Below are 14,036 nucleotides of genomic sequence, written 5' to 3'. Positions count from 1 at the left end.
GTCCTAGTTAACGCGAAGAGGCAGCGGCGCGCGTGTATTATCGCCGTTACGAGTGGCTCGTTTCTATTTCCAACGAATAAAACAGGCCAGCGCGGCGGAGAGGCGCAGGAATTTTACATTAGCGGATAACCGTTCGAATTAGCAAAGTCATTCGCCGATATCGAGAAATTTGCATCACGATGCCCCCCTTAACGCGTTCCGTACGGGCCGTCTGCTGGCCTGGAAGTAACGTAAAAGCCTCGGCTATTTACGAGGAGCGAACTAACCGCCCCGGGGACAGATGGAAATCGATGTGGAACGAGGAGAAAGGGGGTGGGCTGGATGATCGGGTTAGATCCGTCGATCAACCTGCCGATCTAGATCTGGTAAATGAGGATTTACTTCTTGCCGTCTGGGATCGAAAGCGCGTTCATTAACGAGCGAGCAGCGAAAGCTCTTGAATCGATCGCCTGTTAGTGGGACTGGTCAATGTTGAAAGGTTTTCTAGCCAATTGTCTTAATTTTCGCGAGGAGAATTGATTTCGAGGTTTGTTTTCTGTTACGACACATTCACGTTGACTTATCGATGCAACTCGTAATTTTTCATCGAAATTGTTTCGACGCAGGAGATCGATCCGCTGAAGATATATTAGCTGGATTACCATAATGGTTGCGGGGAAATTTGAATATTCGACGATGCAAACGAGGATCGATTAAAGCTTCTTAGTAACTGGCTAAATGCCATTAAAGCTGACCGATTAAGTGCCGTTAATCGACCAATCGGAGACAGGTTCTTAGCAGCGGGATTTATTTCTCATAAAAATTTCATGATCGACGCACGACAAGTTCTCGTTAGACACGGTCTTCGCGTCAAGTAACCACTATTTACATTCCGTATATTTTTACGATATCGATACCAAAGTATAATGATAGTAATTTATAGAAATATAGTATTCTTTGATTCTATGTTTCAACGTTCGTACTTAGATTTTTAAAAAATTAGCATCTCGCCATTCCCCCTTTTTCTGTTTTGCTCGATACGCGAACGTAGGCGAAACTTGTCAGACGCTTTAACCGACAGTGGAAACACCGCGTCAGCCAGTTTGTATAATGAATGATATCCTTCAGCCGGAGTGGAATTCACGTCTCGTAAAAGTATTCTCGGATTGACGCAACAACTGCTCGTTATGCGAGAATGGTACCGGATGTGCGAGAAGTAGGCGAGGATAACTATACCGTGGCGACAATTAATGACATCAGATTAAGTGGTTTCTAAAACGACTCTGTCACGTGACGAAGGCTTCCGTTCCGACACCCTTTCCACTCGAGCCTTATTTATATTTGCAAATTTCTTATTTTATCCCCTCGATCAAAATACCAAACCTGTTTCATAATGTTCCAGTTAAAACCGATCATTCTTCTATTCACAGACATTCAACCTATTTAAAAATCTTTGGCTATACAAAATTTGTGTCTACTAAAAACTTCTTCCACTTGTACCTCTTTCTCTATTTCACCGCATGACACTTTGAGACGACCACCTTTCACTCAAACACAGTTTACAGTCCACAACATCTATCTAAAATAAAGCACCATCTAACAGTCTCTCATTCTCTCCCACGACGAGCAACCCAGCGCAACCTAAAAACGCGTTATCCCCTTCAAAGCTGGCCGCGTTGCGAAACGACGCTGCACATGTGCCATCGTGGACTCGACCGAACGCAGGCTCGCGTGATCGTCGAAAACGTCTCTACGTACAACGTCCATCCGTACGTCGAAACGTAGAAGAAAAACGCACCACGACGATCGCCGTGCCTGTTACAAAATGGAGCGGAAACGGGTTATCGATACCGCGCGACGTCCGCACGGGATAATGAAAAGCTCGGTCAGCACGGTCGAATCCGCGGGCAAAAAGAGGTCGTCGTCGTCGTCGCCGCGGCTGGAAATCCAGGGAACCAGATCTGGTCCGTGAGATGGTTAATTGCAACGGACCGGTGCCTGGTTCGCGACGATCGTTCGTCCCGTGAATCGGCCACCGATCGGATGAAACGAGCGAGGAACGACGACGAGGAGGGCAAAGAGAAGAGGGACCTCTGCGGACCGTACGATTCCCGGAGGCTCGTTACTGAATCACGATTGTCAATGAAGAAATCCTCAGGACGGGCGGAGCGGGAGAGCAACCGGCGATGGAAATCCGTGGAATGTCGTTCTCCTCTATTTCTTTGGCCGGCCGCGATCTCGTGGTGTATATCTCCGCGTACAAACGATACCATACTTTCGAGCCGTGGGGACTTGAACCGAACCGGGGCGGAATCGATGAGGCTCGTGAGAAGCGTACGCCGTTTTTGTTCTCACAATTCGTTCGGCTCGCTCTTGTTTTCCACCGTCCGGGAGAGGCAGCGACAACCGCGAATCCAACAGCAGGGGGACCTCCTCCCCTTCCTTCCGTGCCGGATGATACATCGTCCGGGACGTGGTCGTGATTTAAAATGCTGATACGTACCCCCGTTCGCAACCCCTGCTCTCGCGGTCCCCCCGTTCTTTCGTCGAATACGCGGCTCGATGCGGCTGAATTCGTTTCGATGGGGATTCCATTAAGTATTTTGCCGGTTACCGAATGTCGTCGACCGTACTGCGTGGCACTCGCGTGTTCTTGCGCGATTACTTTTGCAGGATACTCGGCTAGAATCATTTATAGTAACGCATCGAACAATCGACTCTCGTAGAAGGGAATACTTTTCGGGTACGATACATCGTTGTGGAGTATGGACGTTAAAGAGTGGAAGGAGAATAATGTGAGACGCAAGCAACTCGTTAATAAGACTGACAAACGTTACTAAGAACTCCAGAATCTTTTGCAACGGCGAGCAACGGGCATTCAGAAGATATTTTCAAAGTAGTACCAGCTTTCCATCCGGCGGCGAGTCCAACGTAACTAACTTATTCACCTCTCGAAATCATTTATCCCCGCAGTCACATCGCATCAGATATCTCGCATTATCTCGTCCCTCCCGTCAAAAGGTCCCCTTTGACTGCGTGTACGCTCGGGAGTGACACGAGCGCGCTGCCTTTTAAAGAGAGCCGCGACGTATCAGGCCGCGGATAAAAGGATTTTTAACGAATGCCAAACCCGCGCGTTCGCGCGAGAACGTTTAAGTACGTCCCTCGTCTACCTTCTTTCTCGTCCCGTCCAGTTTTCAGCTATCCTCTACACATTGGAGAACGCTGAAAGCGACCGCCACGCTCGAGTTAGAGATCGGCGAGGACGGAACCGGGTCTCTCGCGGGTCTTTCTACGGCCAAAAATACATTCCCGGCTCAAAGGGAACGATCCGTTGGTCCGTACCAATTACAGGGAGCCACGGGATTGGGAACGAAGGCAAGAGGCGACGTTTAATTGAAACTTGACGCGGGAGGGCTACGACTAATTTGCCGTTGGCTCTTTCTAACCGGAGAGAACGGTAATCTAGGTCATCGTACCGACGTCGTATTCTAAATTCGGTGCGCGGTGAACGTATGCGAATTTTGTTCGCCGCGGCTGGCTAACTTGATGATTCAACCCCTTTGACACGCTAGTCAGCTCCGTGTATACTCAACAGTTTATACTGTATCCTTGTTTTGTTAAACTACAATTTTTTTTTCCTCAATAACTCGTTCGTTGACATCAAAAGCGTCAAGACAGACGCGAACTGTGCGTATCGCCAGGATTAGCTGGATGAAACTACCGACTAACTGTTCCTTTGACTCTGCATTTCGCGGTGGTGTCAAAGTTCGCGCTGTTTGCGAAGGAACTTGCGTGTTTCGTGGGTTTAGTTCGGGCACCGGATGGAAATTACTCCGATACTAGTTCGCGTTACAAGCTGAGAGGCTTTCAAGCCGAAGGAACCCTTCCTACCCTTAAGATCACTCTGTCGAGCGTTCAACGATCGTATACCCAATACGTTAATCGAATCCGGAAATTTCAATTGGCGTCTCTAAAAATAATAAGAACGCGCGTACAACGTACGAAAGAGAGAGAAAGAAACAGATCTCGTTCTCTCTAGGTGCTGGTGGTGGACGCACGTAACCGGCAGTTAAAAAAGAAACATAAACTAACATTCGCGTTTAAGACCGCGCAGAATAAATAGTAGAAGCCCATAAAACTGGCACGAAACACTGTTCGTTTTACGAGTCCATTCCCGAGCCATTGTCACGCATAAAACACACAGGGTTTGTTCAACCTGCCTAGACGGAAGTGACGTCGCGGCAACGTGGGGCGACACGGCTCGTTGGCCCGCGCGCGGGCGACGCGCGGGCATATTGCTCACGTACGAGAACCGTCACGTACCGTGGTAACACGCTGGAACGGAAATGCAGATATGCGCGAGGAGTGTGAGTGCCGGATCGCCGATAATCGCGCGCGAAACGCGGACTTATCCGACACCACCGACGCGGCTCGCTCTCTTGTCCTTGAGGATAAGCTGTCCCCTTCTTCTCGCTCTTCGCCCCGGCCGCGGGACAACGGGGTGTACCCAAGACACGTACTTCACCGTCTTGACAGGAATTACCGCTCGTCAACGTGCCTCTCGATAATTTTCTTCCAGCTAGGCACGAGCAGAGTATAATCTGATGGGACGCTGGTTATATCGGGATCCAGTGTCAAGTGGAAAAGGGACACCTTTGTCTTAAATCGGTGCTGGTTCTCCACCCTTTCCAGTCAATTTTCTATCGCGTTTCACTCCGTTCCTTCTCCCGTACGAGGAGGATACGTACGTTTTTTGAAATTAATATCAGACTGTGGGATAAAATAATATACGTATAGAATGTACGCGGGCTATAAATATTCGTTCCTCTCGGGTATATTGCTTTTTCTTGTAACTGTTGTGTATAGATGTAAGATGTAAGGGTTATCGTTTGTACAGAGGTTCTAATTAACCTGTAAAAGCACTCTGGTTTCTCTCGTATCGTGCTGACAACGGAGTTATGGTTTCCGTTCCGAGTTGTGATCGACCAGCCAGTCGATATTTGTGGGGACGCATCGGAAATTTGAAAAGTCTATTCTGGTCTGCACTCCGGTTTATTCTCGACGTATATCCCATTTCTGCAATGCCGGGTATTTTTAACCGTGGCCCACATTCGCGGCGGTTGATTATTTCCTCGCATAATCGGATGGCCCCGTCGCCGGAGTTCGTGACGTCCATCGACGCGGAATAAAAAGCTCGGCGGATACAGAAAAAAAGGGAGAGAACGAGAAGGAAAAGCAGAAACAGAAGCGCGAACTTTTACACGTTACGAAGGCCGCGTGGCCACTTTGCATGTCATTTCGCGCGTTCCCTCTCCTCGAATGCTCTGGTAATTTCGTTTAACGATCCCGCCGCTCGACGCCGCATTTACGATTAAAATTTATCACCGTAATAACGTTACGCCTCGGGTGGAAAAAGAAAGGATCGCGCACCGTTCAGCCCCTAGCGTAAACATCTATAAATACGTTCGTTCTATTCGCTGCACCGCAGTCATTAGGGTTCAAGCCTTTTAAAGCCGCGGTACGGCTCGCGTACGAAGTGATTTGATCCGTGAAAAGCTGCGGCGATGTTTGTCCGCGTCGTTAGCCTGCAACAAACGCCACTACTGAATCTGTTAACTCGAGCCTCCCCTACTGCGATCTCGTGCCGCGTTTCCAGAAAATCGCGTCAACCCTTTACGTTCTCCGCTAAATATCTGATCATCGAAATGACTTGCGACCGTACGCAGTTGCATTCGTCTTGGCGTGCACATGCAGACGCGTCGTAGCGGGACAGCTTCCATTATGTCCTCGTGCATCGTCGCGAAACGGGACGGTCGAAAGAAGAAAAAAAAAAAAGAAAAGATGGCGGTACGAGAGGCTGGTCAGGTCGTGAGACGGTCGCTTCCTGGACGGCGAACGGCACGAAGAGGAGTTAGGCTGTTCGCCACGGTGTGCCACCGTTGGAAACCGTGCGAAGCGACGCGAGGTGAAACCCGGTCCATTGTCATGTGGCGAGGATCACGTAAGGTCACACACTCTCCTGACTGGCTCTCGCAGCCCTGCCTGGCCTGCCCTACGTGGAAACAACAAAGGCGTCAAGTTTCGTAACGAGCGACAGAGCGTCGGCTTTATTGTTAGAAAACGGGCTGGCTTCGCCTATACCCGTCGGAAGGAGCGACGTTTCAGTTTAGTCATCCGTAGCCTCGATCCGTAGACGCCGGATCCCACGTTGGGCCCGCTCGGTTGTTCGCCAGCGCTGATAATAAGGCGTGAAATAGTAACGGGGCGTCGAATCGTTGGGAAACTGGAAACAGACGGGGCACGGCTGTATAAAATTGTAAAAGTTTCAGTTGATTTTGCAATTATCGAATGGGTCGGACTAGTGGGCCGTTCGTTGGGTTAATTAATTTAATTAGAATGTGCCCGGCGTTCGAGAGTTCTGTAAATTTGCAAGCATACATTACATAAATCCCCTTTCTCTTTTTCTTCTTGGCTATGTGGCTCCCGTAAGTTTGCTGAATATATACCTAACGGTTATCGCGAACAGAAAGTGATATAATTAGCTGTCGTATAAATAAGAAAGACGACACGATCAAAGCCTTGTTAGGTCTGGTATCGCGTTCAATCTGGATAGAAAATTATGTAAGTCCGTTGCTCGTATCTCTCGTGCTAATTAGAGAGATCCGTGATCCTGGGCGGTTCGTATGAATATTGCATTAAAATAGAAAGCGTATAAAATATGTAAACGTGCCGTTGTTAAAAAGGCATCGTTTTCGTGGCGGAAACCGGTACAGATCGCCGCGGTACCGCGTTCGCGGGTAGGGATTTTTCTTCTCACGGGTGCCGGAAGGGACATCCATCTCGCGGTGGCTTGCGTTACGGGTGTCGCTGCCGATTGCGAGAGGCCATAGGTAAAAGTAGCCGGGCTCGGGACGCTTTCTACAATTAATTACAACACACGATAGCCTCCGCGACGGTGGTCCTTAATTTGTCGCTGCATCAAACGCAAATTGATTATCAATCCGATGCCACTGGCTCCCGCTAAACAGCCGCCGCGACTCGTTAATCTCTCGGACGAAACGTTTCTCCGCACTCTCGAATGGATATTGGTTGCGCGCGACCGCCTTTGTGCACCGTGACTCACGTCTCCTTTGAATCACGTCATTAGCTTCTAGACGCTGTGCGTAATCTTTCAAAAGTCTCTGGGTCGTAAAGGCGAGGTGGCGGGGAAGAAATAATCAAGTTCGAGGTAGCCACGGATTAGGGCGTGTAATCCGAAATTTATCGGTCTAGACGCGGTGGACCTGGCGTAATTTTAATGGCTCCTCGGAACGAGCGGTTCCCATCGTTCCATATCGATGGTGAAACGTCCGAAGGCACCGTGGAAAGACGAAGGAGAAGGAGGTGGGAGTATTCTCTCACTTATGACCGGGCACGGTTGTTACTTATGCAAATGAGACGCGCGATTAAGGCCGCGTTTCGTAACTTTCCTTTTAATTAAGGGCACCGTTGAAATTCGCTCGCTCGCTCACGCGCTGTACGTACGCCCGTTTTAACCTGCCCTCGTTCACCGTTACAGGGTGGCGGCGATGATTCAGACGAAGACACACAGTGCGCCCTCAGCGAGAATTGGACGTACGAGAACAAAACGAGACGCTGGTCCCGCGTGTGCGACGTGACGCAGGCGAACGCCGAGAGGCTGCAGGCGATCGCCGGGCAGAACGTGCAGTCGAACGAGCAGGACTCGCTGGAGGATCGGCTCGAGGCGGAGGAGGCAGAGGACACGATGCTGGACACTCTCAGATACAGCAGCCTGCCACCCGGAACGCTTCCCGATGAGATCGGGCCAAGATTTCGTAGAACCGGCTCCGAGAGGCTGAAAGACGGGGCCAAAGCTATCCTGAGGCGGGTCGAGTCGCTCAAGTCGCGGCGGCGAAAACATCAAAACCGCGACGGCATCGTGATCAGCGGCCCGCAAATTCTGGACGTGATGTCGATGCAACAGAAGATGAAGGAGCTGAACTGCGTGGACGTGTCGCCTACGGGGCCCGCGCGGGTGTCCTTCAACGATCTTCTGCCTGACTCGCCGCTGCACGTGCCCGGGTCACCGGTCACGCTACCAGCTTCGCCTTATCACCTTCCACCCTCGCCTTTGACCAACGCGCCCAGCCCGTTGGGCGACGACTCCTCGAGTTACTGCTCGGACGGCTCCCAGGGTGGCGGACCGACGCCTACGCCGACGCGCACCAAGATGAACCGAGCGCGGCGGTTCTTGCACCGCGGTCGAGAGGACCAGGGCGCGCTCAGCGACTCGGAGTGCCAGCCGACCAGTTGGCGGCACAGGTATTTCAGGGACGCGAACAGCAACCACGCCAAGGTGCTCGAATACGTGGCCGCCCATCCGCAGAGCCCGAAGGACTCGCCGACCAAGACTCCCATAAACAGCCGCGGCGGGAGCCTGAACCTTGGCAAGGAGTCGCAGAGATACAGGGACAAGCTCAGCGGTCAGAATCAGGAGAGGCACAAGGAGGACAAGGTGGCCGTGTTGAAGAGGGAGGACAAGATGCACAAGAGCTTCAGGCACCGCGACGACTCCCACAGGGAGGGCAAACCCTTGTCCAAGGACGTAACGGTTTACAGGGAGAAATCGAGGTCCAGGAGTTCCGAGCTAGCGGGCAGCCAGGAGAGCAGTTCCACCGTGGCCAGTCGTGATTCCGATCAGGAAGAGGATTCCCCGCGGCACAAGGGTACGGTCGTTAGGTGGCACAGCTTCCAGAGGGGATCCCTCTATCCTGAGTCGTTGGATCCTTTGTGCTCGCGTGCCATGGCCTCGATGTCCTGCGGCCAACTGTTGGTACTGAGGAAGCTGGCGCTGTTGAAGCTAACCGCTTGCATGGAACGATACTGTCCCACTCATCGCACTGGCTGGAACTGGGAATTGCCGAAGTTCATCAGGAAGATCAAGACCCCTGATTACAAGGACAAAACAGTCTTTGGGGTCCCGTTGCTGTTGTCTCTGCAGAGAACCGGCCAGGCCTTGCCCAAGTGCATTCAAATCGCTCTGGGCTGGCTAAGAGCGAACGCCCTCGACCAACTGGGGATCTTCAGGAAAAGCGGGCTCAGGTCCAGGATACAAAAATTGAAGATGATGACGGAAACACTGGGGGATGACATCAGCTTCGACGGCCAACAGGCTGTCGACGTGGCCGATCTCGTGAAGCAGTACTTCAGGGAGTTGCCGGAAGCTTTGTTAACGAACAAATTGTCGGAGACGTTCATCGCGATCTTTCAACGTGAGTACACAGAACGTATCTGGCGATACCAGTTGTGCTCTTCTTAGATCAGTTCGCTTGAACCACTCGCGGAATGGTTACCAGGAACTGTCCGTGTATAACGACGGTATTAATAAGTCGAGGACTGTTACAGATGTACCTGTTGAACTGCGACCGGACGCGGTACAATGCGTGCTGTTGCTCCTGCCAGACGAGCATCGGGAGGCGTTGGAAACGCTGCTCGATTTCTTGCACCACGTCGCGAGCAACGCTCGGTACAACCAAATGACAGCCTCGAACCTGGCCGTGTGCCTGGCACCGAGCCTGTTCCACTTCAACCACAGCAACACGAACGTGACCAACAGGTCGAGCAGCGTATCGCCACGTAGGAGAAAGACCGTGGGCATTCCCGATCAGAGGGAACTGTCGGAAAACAAAGCCGCTCACGACTGTCTTCTGTATCTGGTCAAGATGCATCGTGAATTATTCATGGTGAGTGGCTCGATGCCGAACGTCCAGGTCGTTCGAGAGGAGCGTCATCCGTCGTCGTCTCTCGTGGAACGGCGATTGCGATCGCGCTTAAATCCGAGAGATACATATATACATAAATATACGTTTACACGTTCTTACGGAGCGGCGGGTAGACACGAGTGTGTGGTTAATCGTATTCTCGTTGCACCAGGTCTCCTCGGATATGTTGACGCAGTGTCATTTCAATTACATGGAGGAAAGCATCCCGGTCACGTTGGAGATGCTGGGCTCCGAACTGAAGCAGGACTGGAGGGGTTACCTTTACGCTTGTACCACGGCGTTGCTGAAGGAGGCACGCGAGAAGTACGTATAGGCTCGTGATTCAGCGGCACCAACTCTGGTGCGACAGTATTCCGAACGGAACATCGTTCGAGCGTCCACTGATTATCGTGGCTCTCGTAATTTTGCGCAGAAGTCGGGGATGGGTCAGCGTGAACAATCCGGCCGACAGCACGGTGGAAATGGCGTACAAGAAAGTTGGAGACGGACATCCGTTGCGTCTATGGCGAGTGTCAACCGAGGTCGAAGCGCCACCGAACGAGCTTCTCCATCGCGTTCTGAGGGAGAGGCAAATCTGGGATCCTCAGCTTCTGATGTACAAGGTGGTCACCAAACTGGATACCAACGTGGAGGTCGTTCAATACGCCACTGGGAATATGAGCCCTCTACCTGCTAGGGATTATTGTTTGCTAAGGTGAGTTCCGAGCTCGCGTCCAATGGCGTGCGTATCCGATACACTGGATCCCACTGACAAACAGCGGGACTGATTTACAAGGGTTATAAAGGGTGCCAGTGGAGCAGTAAATTATGTAACGTTTCATTGTACAGATCCTGGCGTAACGATCTCCCCAAAGGGACCTGCGTCATCGTAGAAACGTCCGTGGAACATCCGGATGCTCCTGTTATGCTTGGCGGGACGCGTGGTATTGTTTTGGCCTCGCGATATCTTATCGAGCCTTGCGGTGGCGGTAAATCACGGATCATGCATCTCTCCAGAGTGGATACAAAGTGAGTACGCCTCGAGTTTGCAATGCGTCGACACTTGGCGCGATCGAACACAGATCGCCACAGATTTAATCTCGAGGACTACGTTTGCTAATCTCGTCGCAATTAATTCCATTGCAGAGGACGCACTCCGGAATGGTATAACAAAAGCTACGGCCATCTCGCTGCCCTCCACCTTAGCAAAATTCGCAGCTCCTTCAAGCATACGACAGACGGTCCCGAGAGCAAGGTCTGAGAGGAGGCTACCGTGCAACGATCCCCGTTGCACGGTCCTTACACCACTCTACAGAATCAGGATGATCAGCATCAGGAACACAGGATCCTGAAAGATATGCGACAGGTTCAGCCTACCATTGACGAGAATTAAGGGGTCGATAGGGGGTCGATATTTGATCCACCTCGTTCAGTATACCATGACTAGAGAATTAATCGAGAAGATCTTGATGGACGCGATAGATCTGTAAGAAATTCAGTTCGCTGTCGAGAATGATGAACCCCGTCGTGTATTTTTCGAGTTGGTCCCGACGATGTTCGTAAAAGTAAGAAAGAGAAACGAAAGATTAAGAATACCATGCACAAGCTTTAATCTATGTGAAGCAACTTTTGTTGAAGCCTGATATGTTTAGCATTAGACGTCGAATCATTATTATAACCGTGTTGTTAATAGAAGGACGACGAAGAAAGAATTTATTGTTATCGTAATTCTAGACGAAAATTCTCTCTCTGTGTGACGTTTTATTGTCCAAAAGGATCTTGCCGTCCAGTGATCGTGAAAGTCGTAGAAAGAAAGGCAGGACACCAAAATCGAAGAAGAGCTAAACGGGAAAGAAAGGAGCAAATAACAATAAAAATGGGCTAGTACGTGTTTTTCTTCGTGTACGTAGGAGGGATATATTGCATTGTTTTTGCAAGTATCCATAGTTGAATGTTGTATATCGTTTAATCGAAGTTCCGAGAGCGACGATTTTTTGTCCTCGGCGATAAGCAAGGTATAGAGGATACGATTTTCGCGGTGTTTCGTCGCAGCTGACGACGAACGAAGCTTACCTTAGCGAGGAACCGATGCCTTTTCGATATGGTAGGTAGTCGATTTCAATAATCGTATCGATTAAGATATATTAACGCGATGCATACAAAAAAAAAAGCGATGGACGTGAAATATTTTTCGATCGTAGTTGGCTACAATAAATGCAATCGCAGTCAGTGTATTTCAGCGTCGCACGATGTTTCAATCTCACCAAATGATATACAAGAGAAAAATAGGAGACAAGTCGCGCACAATATTATAACTTCACCGTCTAGCACGTAAGAGGACCCCGTATTTTGTATGTTTCTTTCGGACCAAATGCCAATTTTTCTATTGTATCACAATTACGCCGTCGTTCATTTCGAGCGGTTCGTTTTTGTAAATGTCATGATTTTAGGATAGACCGGATCGCCGTGTGTACATTTTATCGTAGCGTAGTGGTACGCTGGTTATACGACGTACGTAATGTCTATTCTATTTATAAAAGGAAAAAAAAAAGAAAATAAGCGAAAGCGTTCACTCGCGTACGATTCCAAATTGCGTTTCGATCCCCACTAATTACGTACCGCCACCCAAGCCCTAATCTCACGATTAATCCGATTTAATCGAGCAATGCGAAAGGATTTTGAGTAAACGTGTAAGTTTCCCGCGGCCGACACCGCGGCCGCGCGATATGTAAACTCGTGTTTAATTAAGCAATCGTCATTCGTCACTCGTGTATCGATGTTGAAGCGTTGAACATTTTTTTCGCATAGAGTCTATCGTTAACTGTCTGTCCGAGAAGAAATTGTGCACGCGTCAGTCGCGGGCCAGGTTGGTTTCCGGTTAGCTGGTACGATCGTTTCGCGGCCAGTCGAGTGCATTGAACGAATCCGTTTGTCGCGCGATGATGCACGCTCGTGCGTGCACCGTAATTAACATACACAGGGACCACCTTCGTTCAGAAATCTCGCGCGTAACTCTCAGAACGGAGAACGGAACGGGAGGGGAGGCGAAGTTAAACGAACATGAATTAACACCGGATCGAAGAACGAAACCTGGAGAATAATACACCTCATCGAATCGAATTATAAGTGTATTTTAACATAATACTAGTCAACTTACAATTTAGATGAAATTACGGATAACGGATATATAAGTGTATAGATTTTTATTCTACGAACGTTACGTCGAGAATATTTAATGATTATTATTATTATATTATTGACATAGAGTAATTATATGGAGAAGAAAGATTATATATATATTGATGATATTTTTGTGTCCAAAAAACGCCAGTAAGGAACACGCGAGTTAGGATGTGTCTGTATGATAGTGTCCGTGCGAAAGATGAAGAGAGCGAAAGGGAACGCGCGGGTCTGAATGTCTCTTCGTTATTTGTAATAATATATGATCGTCTTTATTCTTGTAATCCGTGTTTCACTAGAATGTAAATATGTATATTATACAATAATGAAACACGATTATATACTCATTAAACGAGACCGTTTTATTTTATACACCTTGCGTGTATTTACGAGCGTGTTTAATTGCACCTTTACAGTGTCCACTGAAATACTCTGGAGTGTTGGTTACACAATGTAAGACGCATTTAACGCGGTTCATCGCGTTTAGGCTTGTTTAATCGATACCGCTCGTTACCAGGAACAAAACGCCGCCGTTTTCTGTTGACGCCGCGATTTTCCTGCTTCTCCGTCAGCACTCTGGACGTACGGCGCTATTTTCGCTTCGAACGGAACTGTCAATTGTCTTCAGTTCGTTTGGTTAAGTAAAATATTATACCATTTGTTTGAATAACTCGAAATACCGTGCGTTTCGATTCGATTAACCCACATTAAAAGGTAACCCTTCTCCTAGTACTCTCGCTATTTAGTTTGCAACGTTGAGCCAGAATTCGAGCGATCGTAGCTTGTAGACAGTGCCATTAAAGGCAACGTAGGTCCGTTGCACCCTTTGCTCGCGTAACAATGTCGTTTGACGAGATTTCATTTACACGCTTCCAGTTTTCCATAAAAAGAATGAAGCGACGTACGGTAATAGTAGCCGAAGCTGATCGTGTACGCTTTGTTTAAAGCCTCCCAGCAGAATGGTCCGGATGCACGTGAAGAAAGGCGAGGAGAGCCAATTCCTGTACGACACACACGTGGATGCTCGCGTTGAAGACGTTATATACGACATCGCTATCATTTACAACGGCCGGCTGAAGATCTCAAGAATATGTTACGGTAACGATCGCACCT

At 49.3% G+C, this 14,036-nt stretch overlaps 2 protein-coding genes across 3 annotated transcripts in view; both read left to right on the top strand.

Moving 5' to 3' along the window:
- Cv-c (RhoGTPase activating protein) overlaps positions 1–11,600 on the top strand; it is a 246,395-nt gene extending 234,795 nt beyond the window's left edge. For both annotated transcript variants that reach the window (XM_076894948.1, XM_076894947.1), the window contains exons 11-16: positions 7,541–9,254; positions 9,388–9,725; positions 9,916–10,067; positions 10,177–10,458; positions 10,593–10,772; positions 10,890–11,600. In XM_076894948.1, the coding sequence (XP_076751063.1) occupies positions 7,541–9,254; positions 9,388–9,725; positions 9,916–10,067; positions 10,177–10,458; positions 10,593–10,772; positions 10,890–11,004 (2,781 nt within the window). In that variant the 3' untranslated portion in view covers positions 11,005–11,600. The remainder of the gene's footprint in view (positions 1–7,540; positions 9,255–9,387; positions 9,726–9,915; positions 10,068–10,176; positions 10,459–10,592; positions 10,773–10,889) is intronic.
- Positions 11,601–13,876: 2,276 nt separating this feature from the next.
- LOC143423577 (cilia- and flagella-associated protein 298) overlaps positions 13,877–14,036 on the top strand; it is a 67,101-nt gene continuing 66,941 nt past the window's right edge. Inside the window, exon 1 of the mRNA XM_076895009.1 lies at positions 13,877–14,021. Coding sequence (XP_076751124.1) covers positions 13,883–14,021 — 139 coding nt within the window. The 5' untranslated portion in view covers positions 13,877–13,882. The remainder of the gene's footprint in view (positions 14,022–14,036) is intronic.

The sequence above is a fragment of the Xylocopa sonorina genome, chromosome 5 (assembly GCF_050948175.1).
Source record: "Xylocopa sonorina isolate GNS202 chromosome 5, iyXylSono1_principal, whole genome shotgun sequence".
Taxonomy (NCBI): domain Eukaryota; kingdom Metazoa; phylum Arthropoda; class Insecta; order Hymenoptera; family Apidae; genus Xylocopa; species Xylocopa sonorina.
The sequence above is the reverse complement of the archived record's forward strand: the minus strand, read 5'-3'. Positions and strand labels throughout refer to the sequence as shown.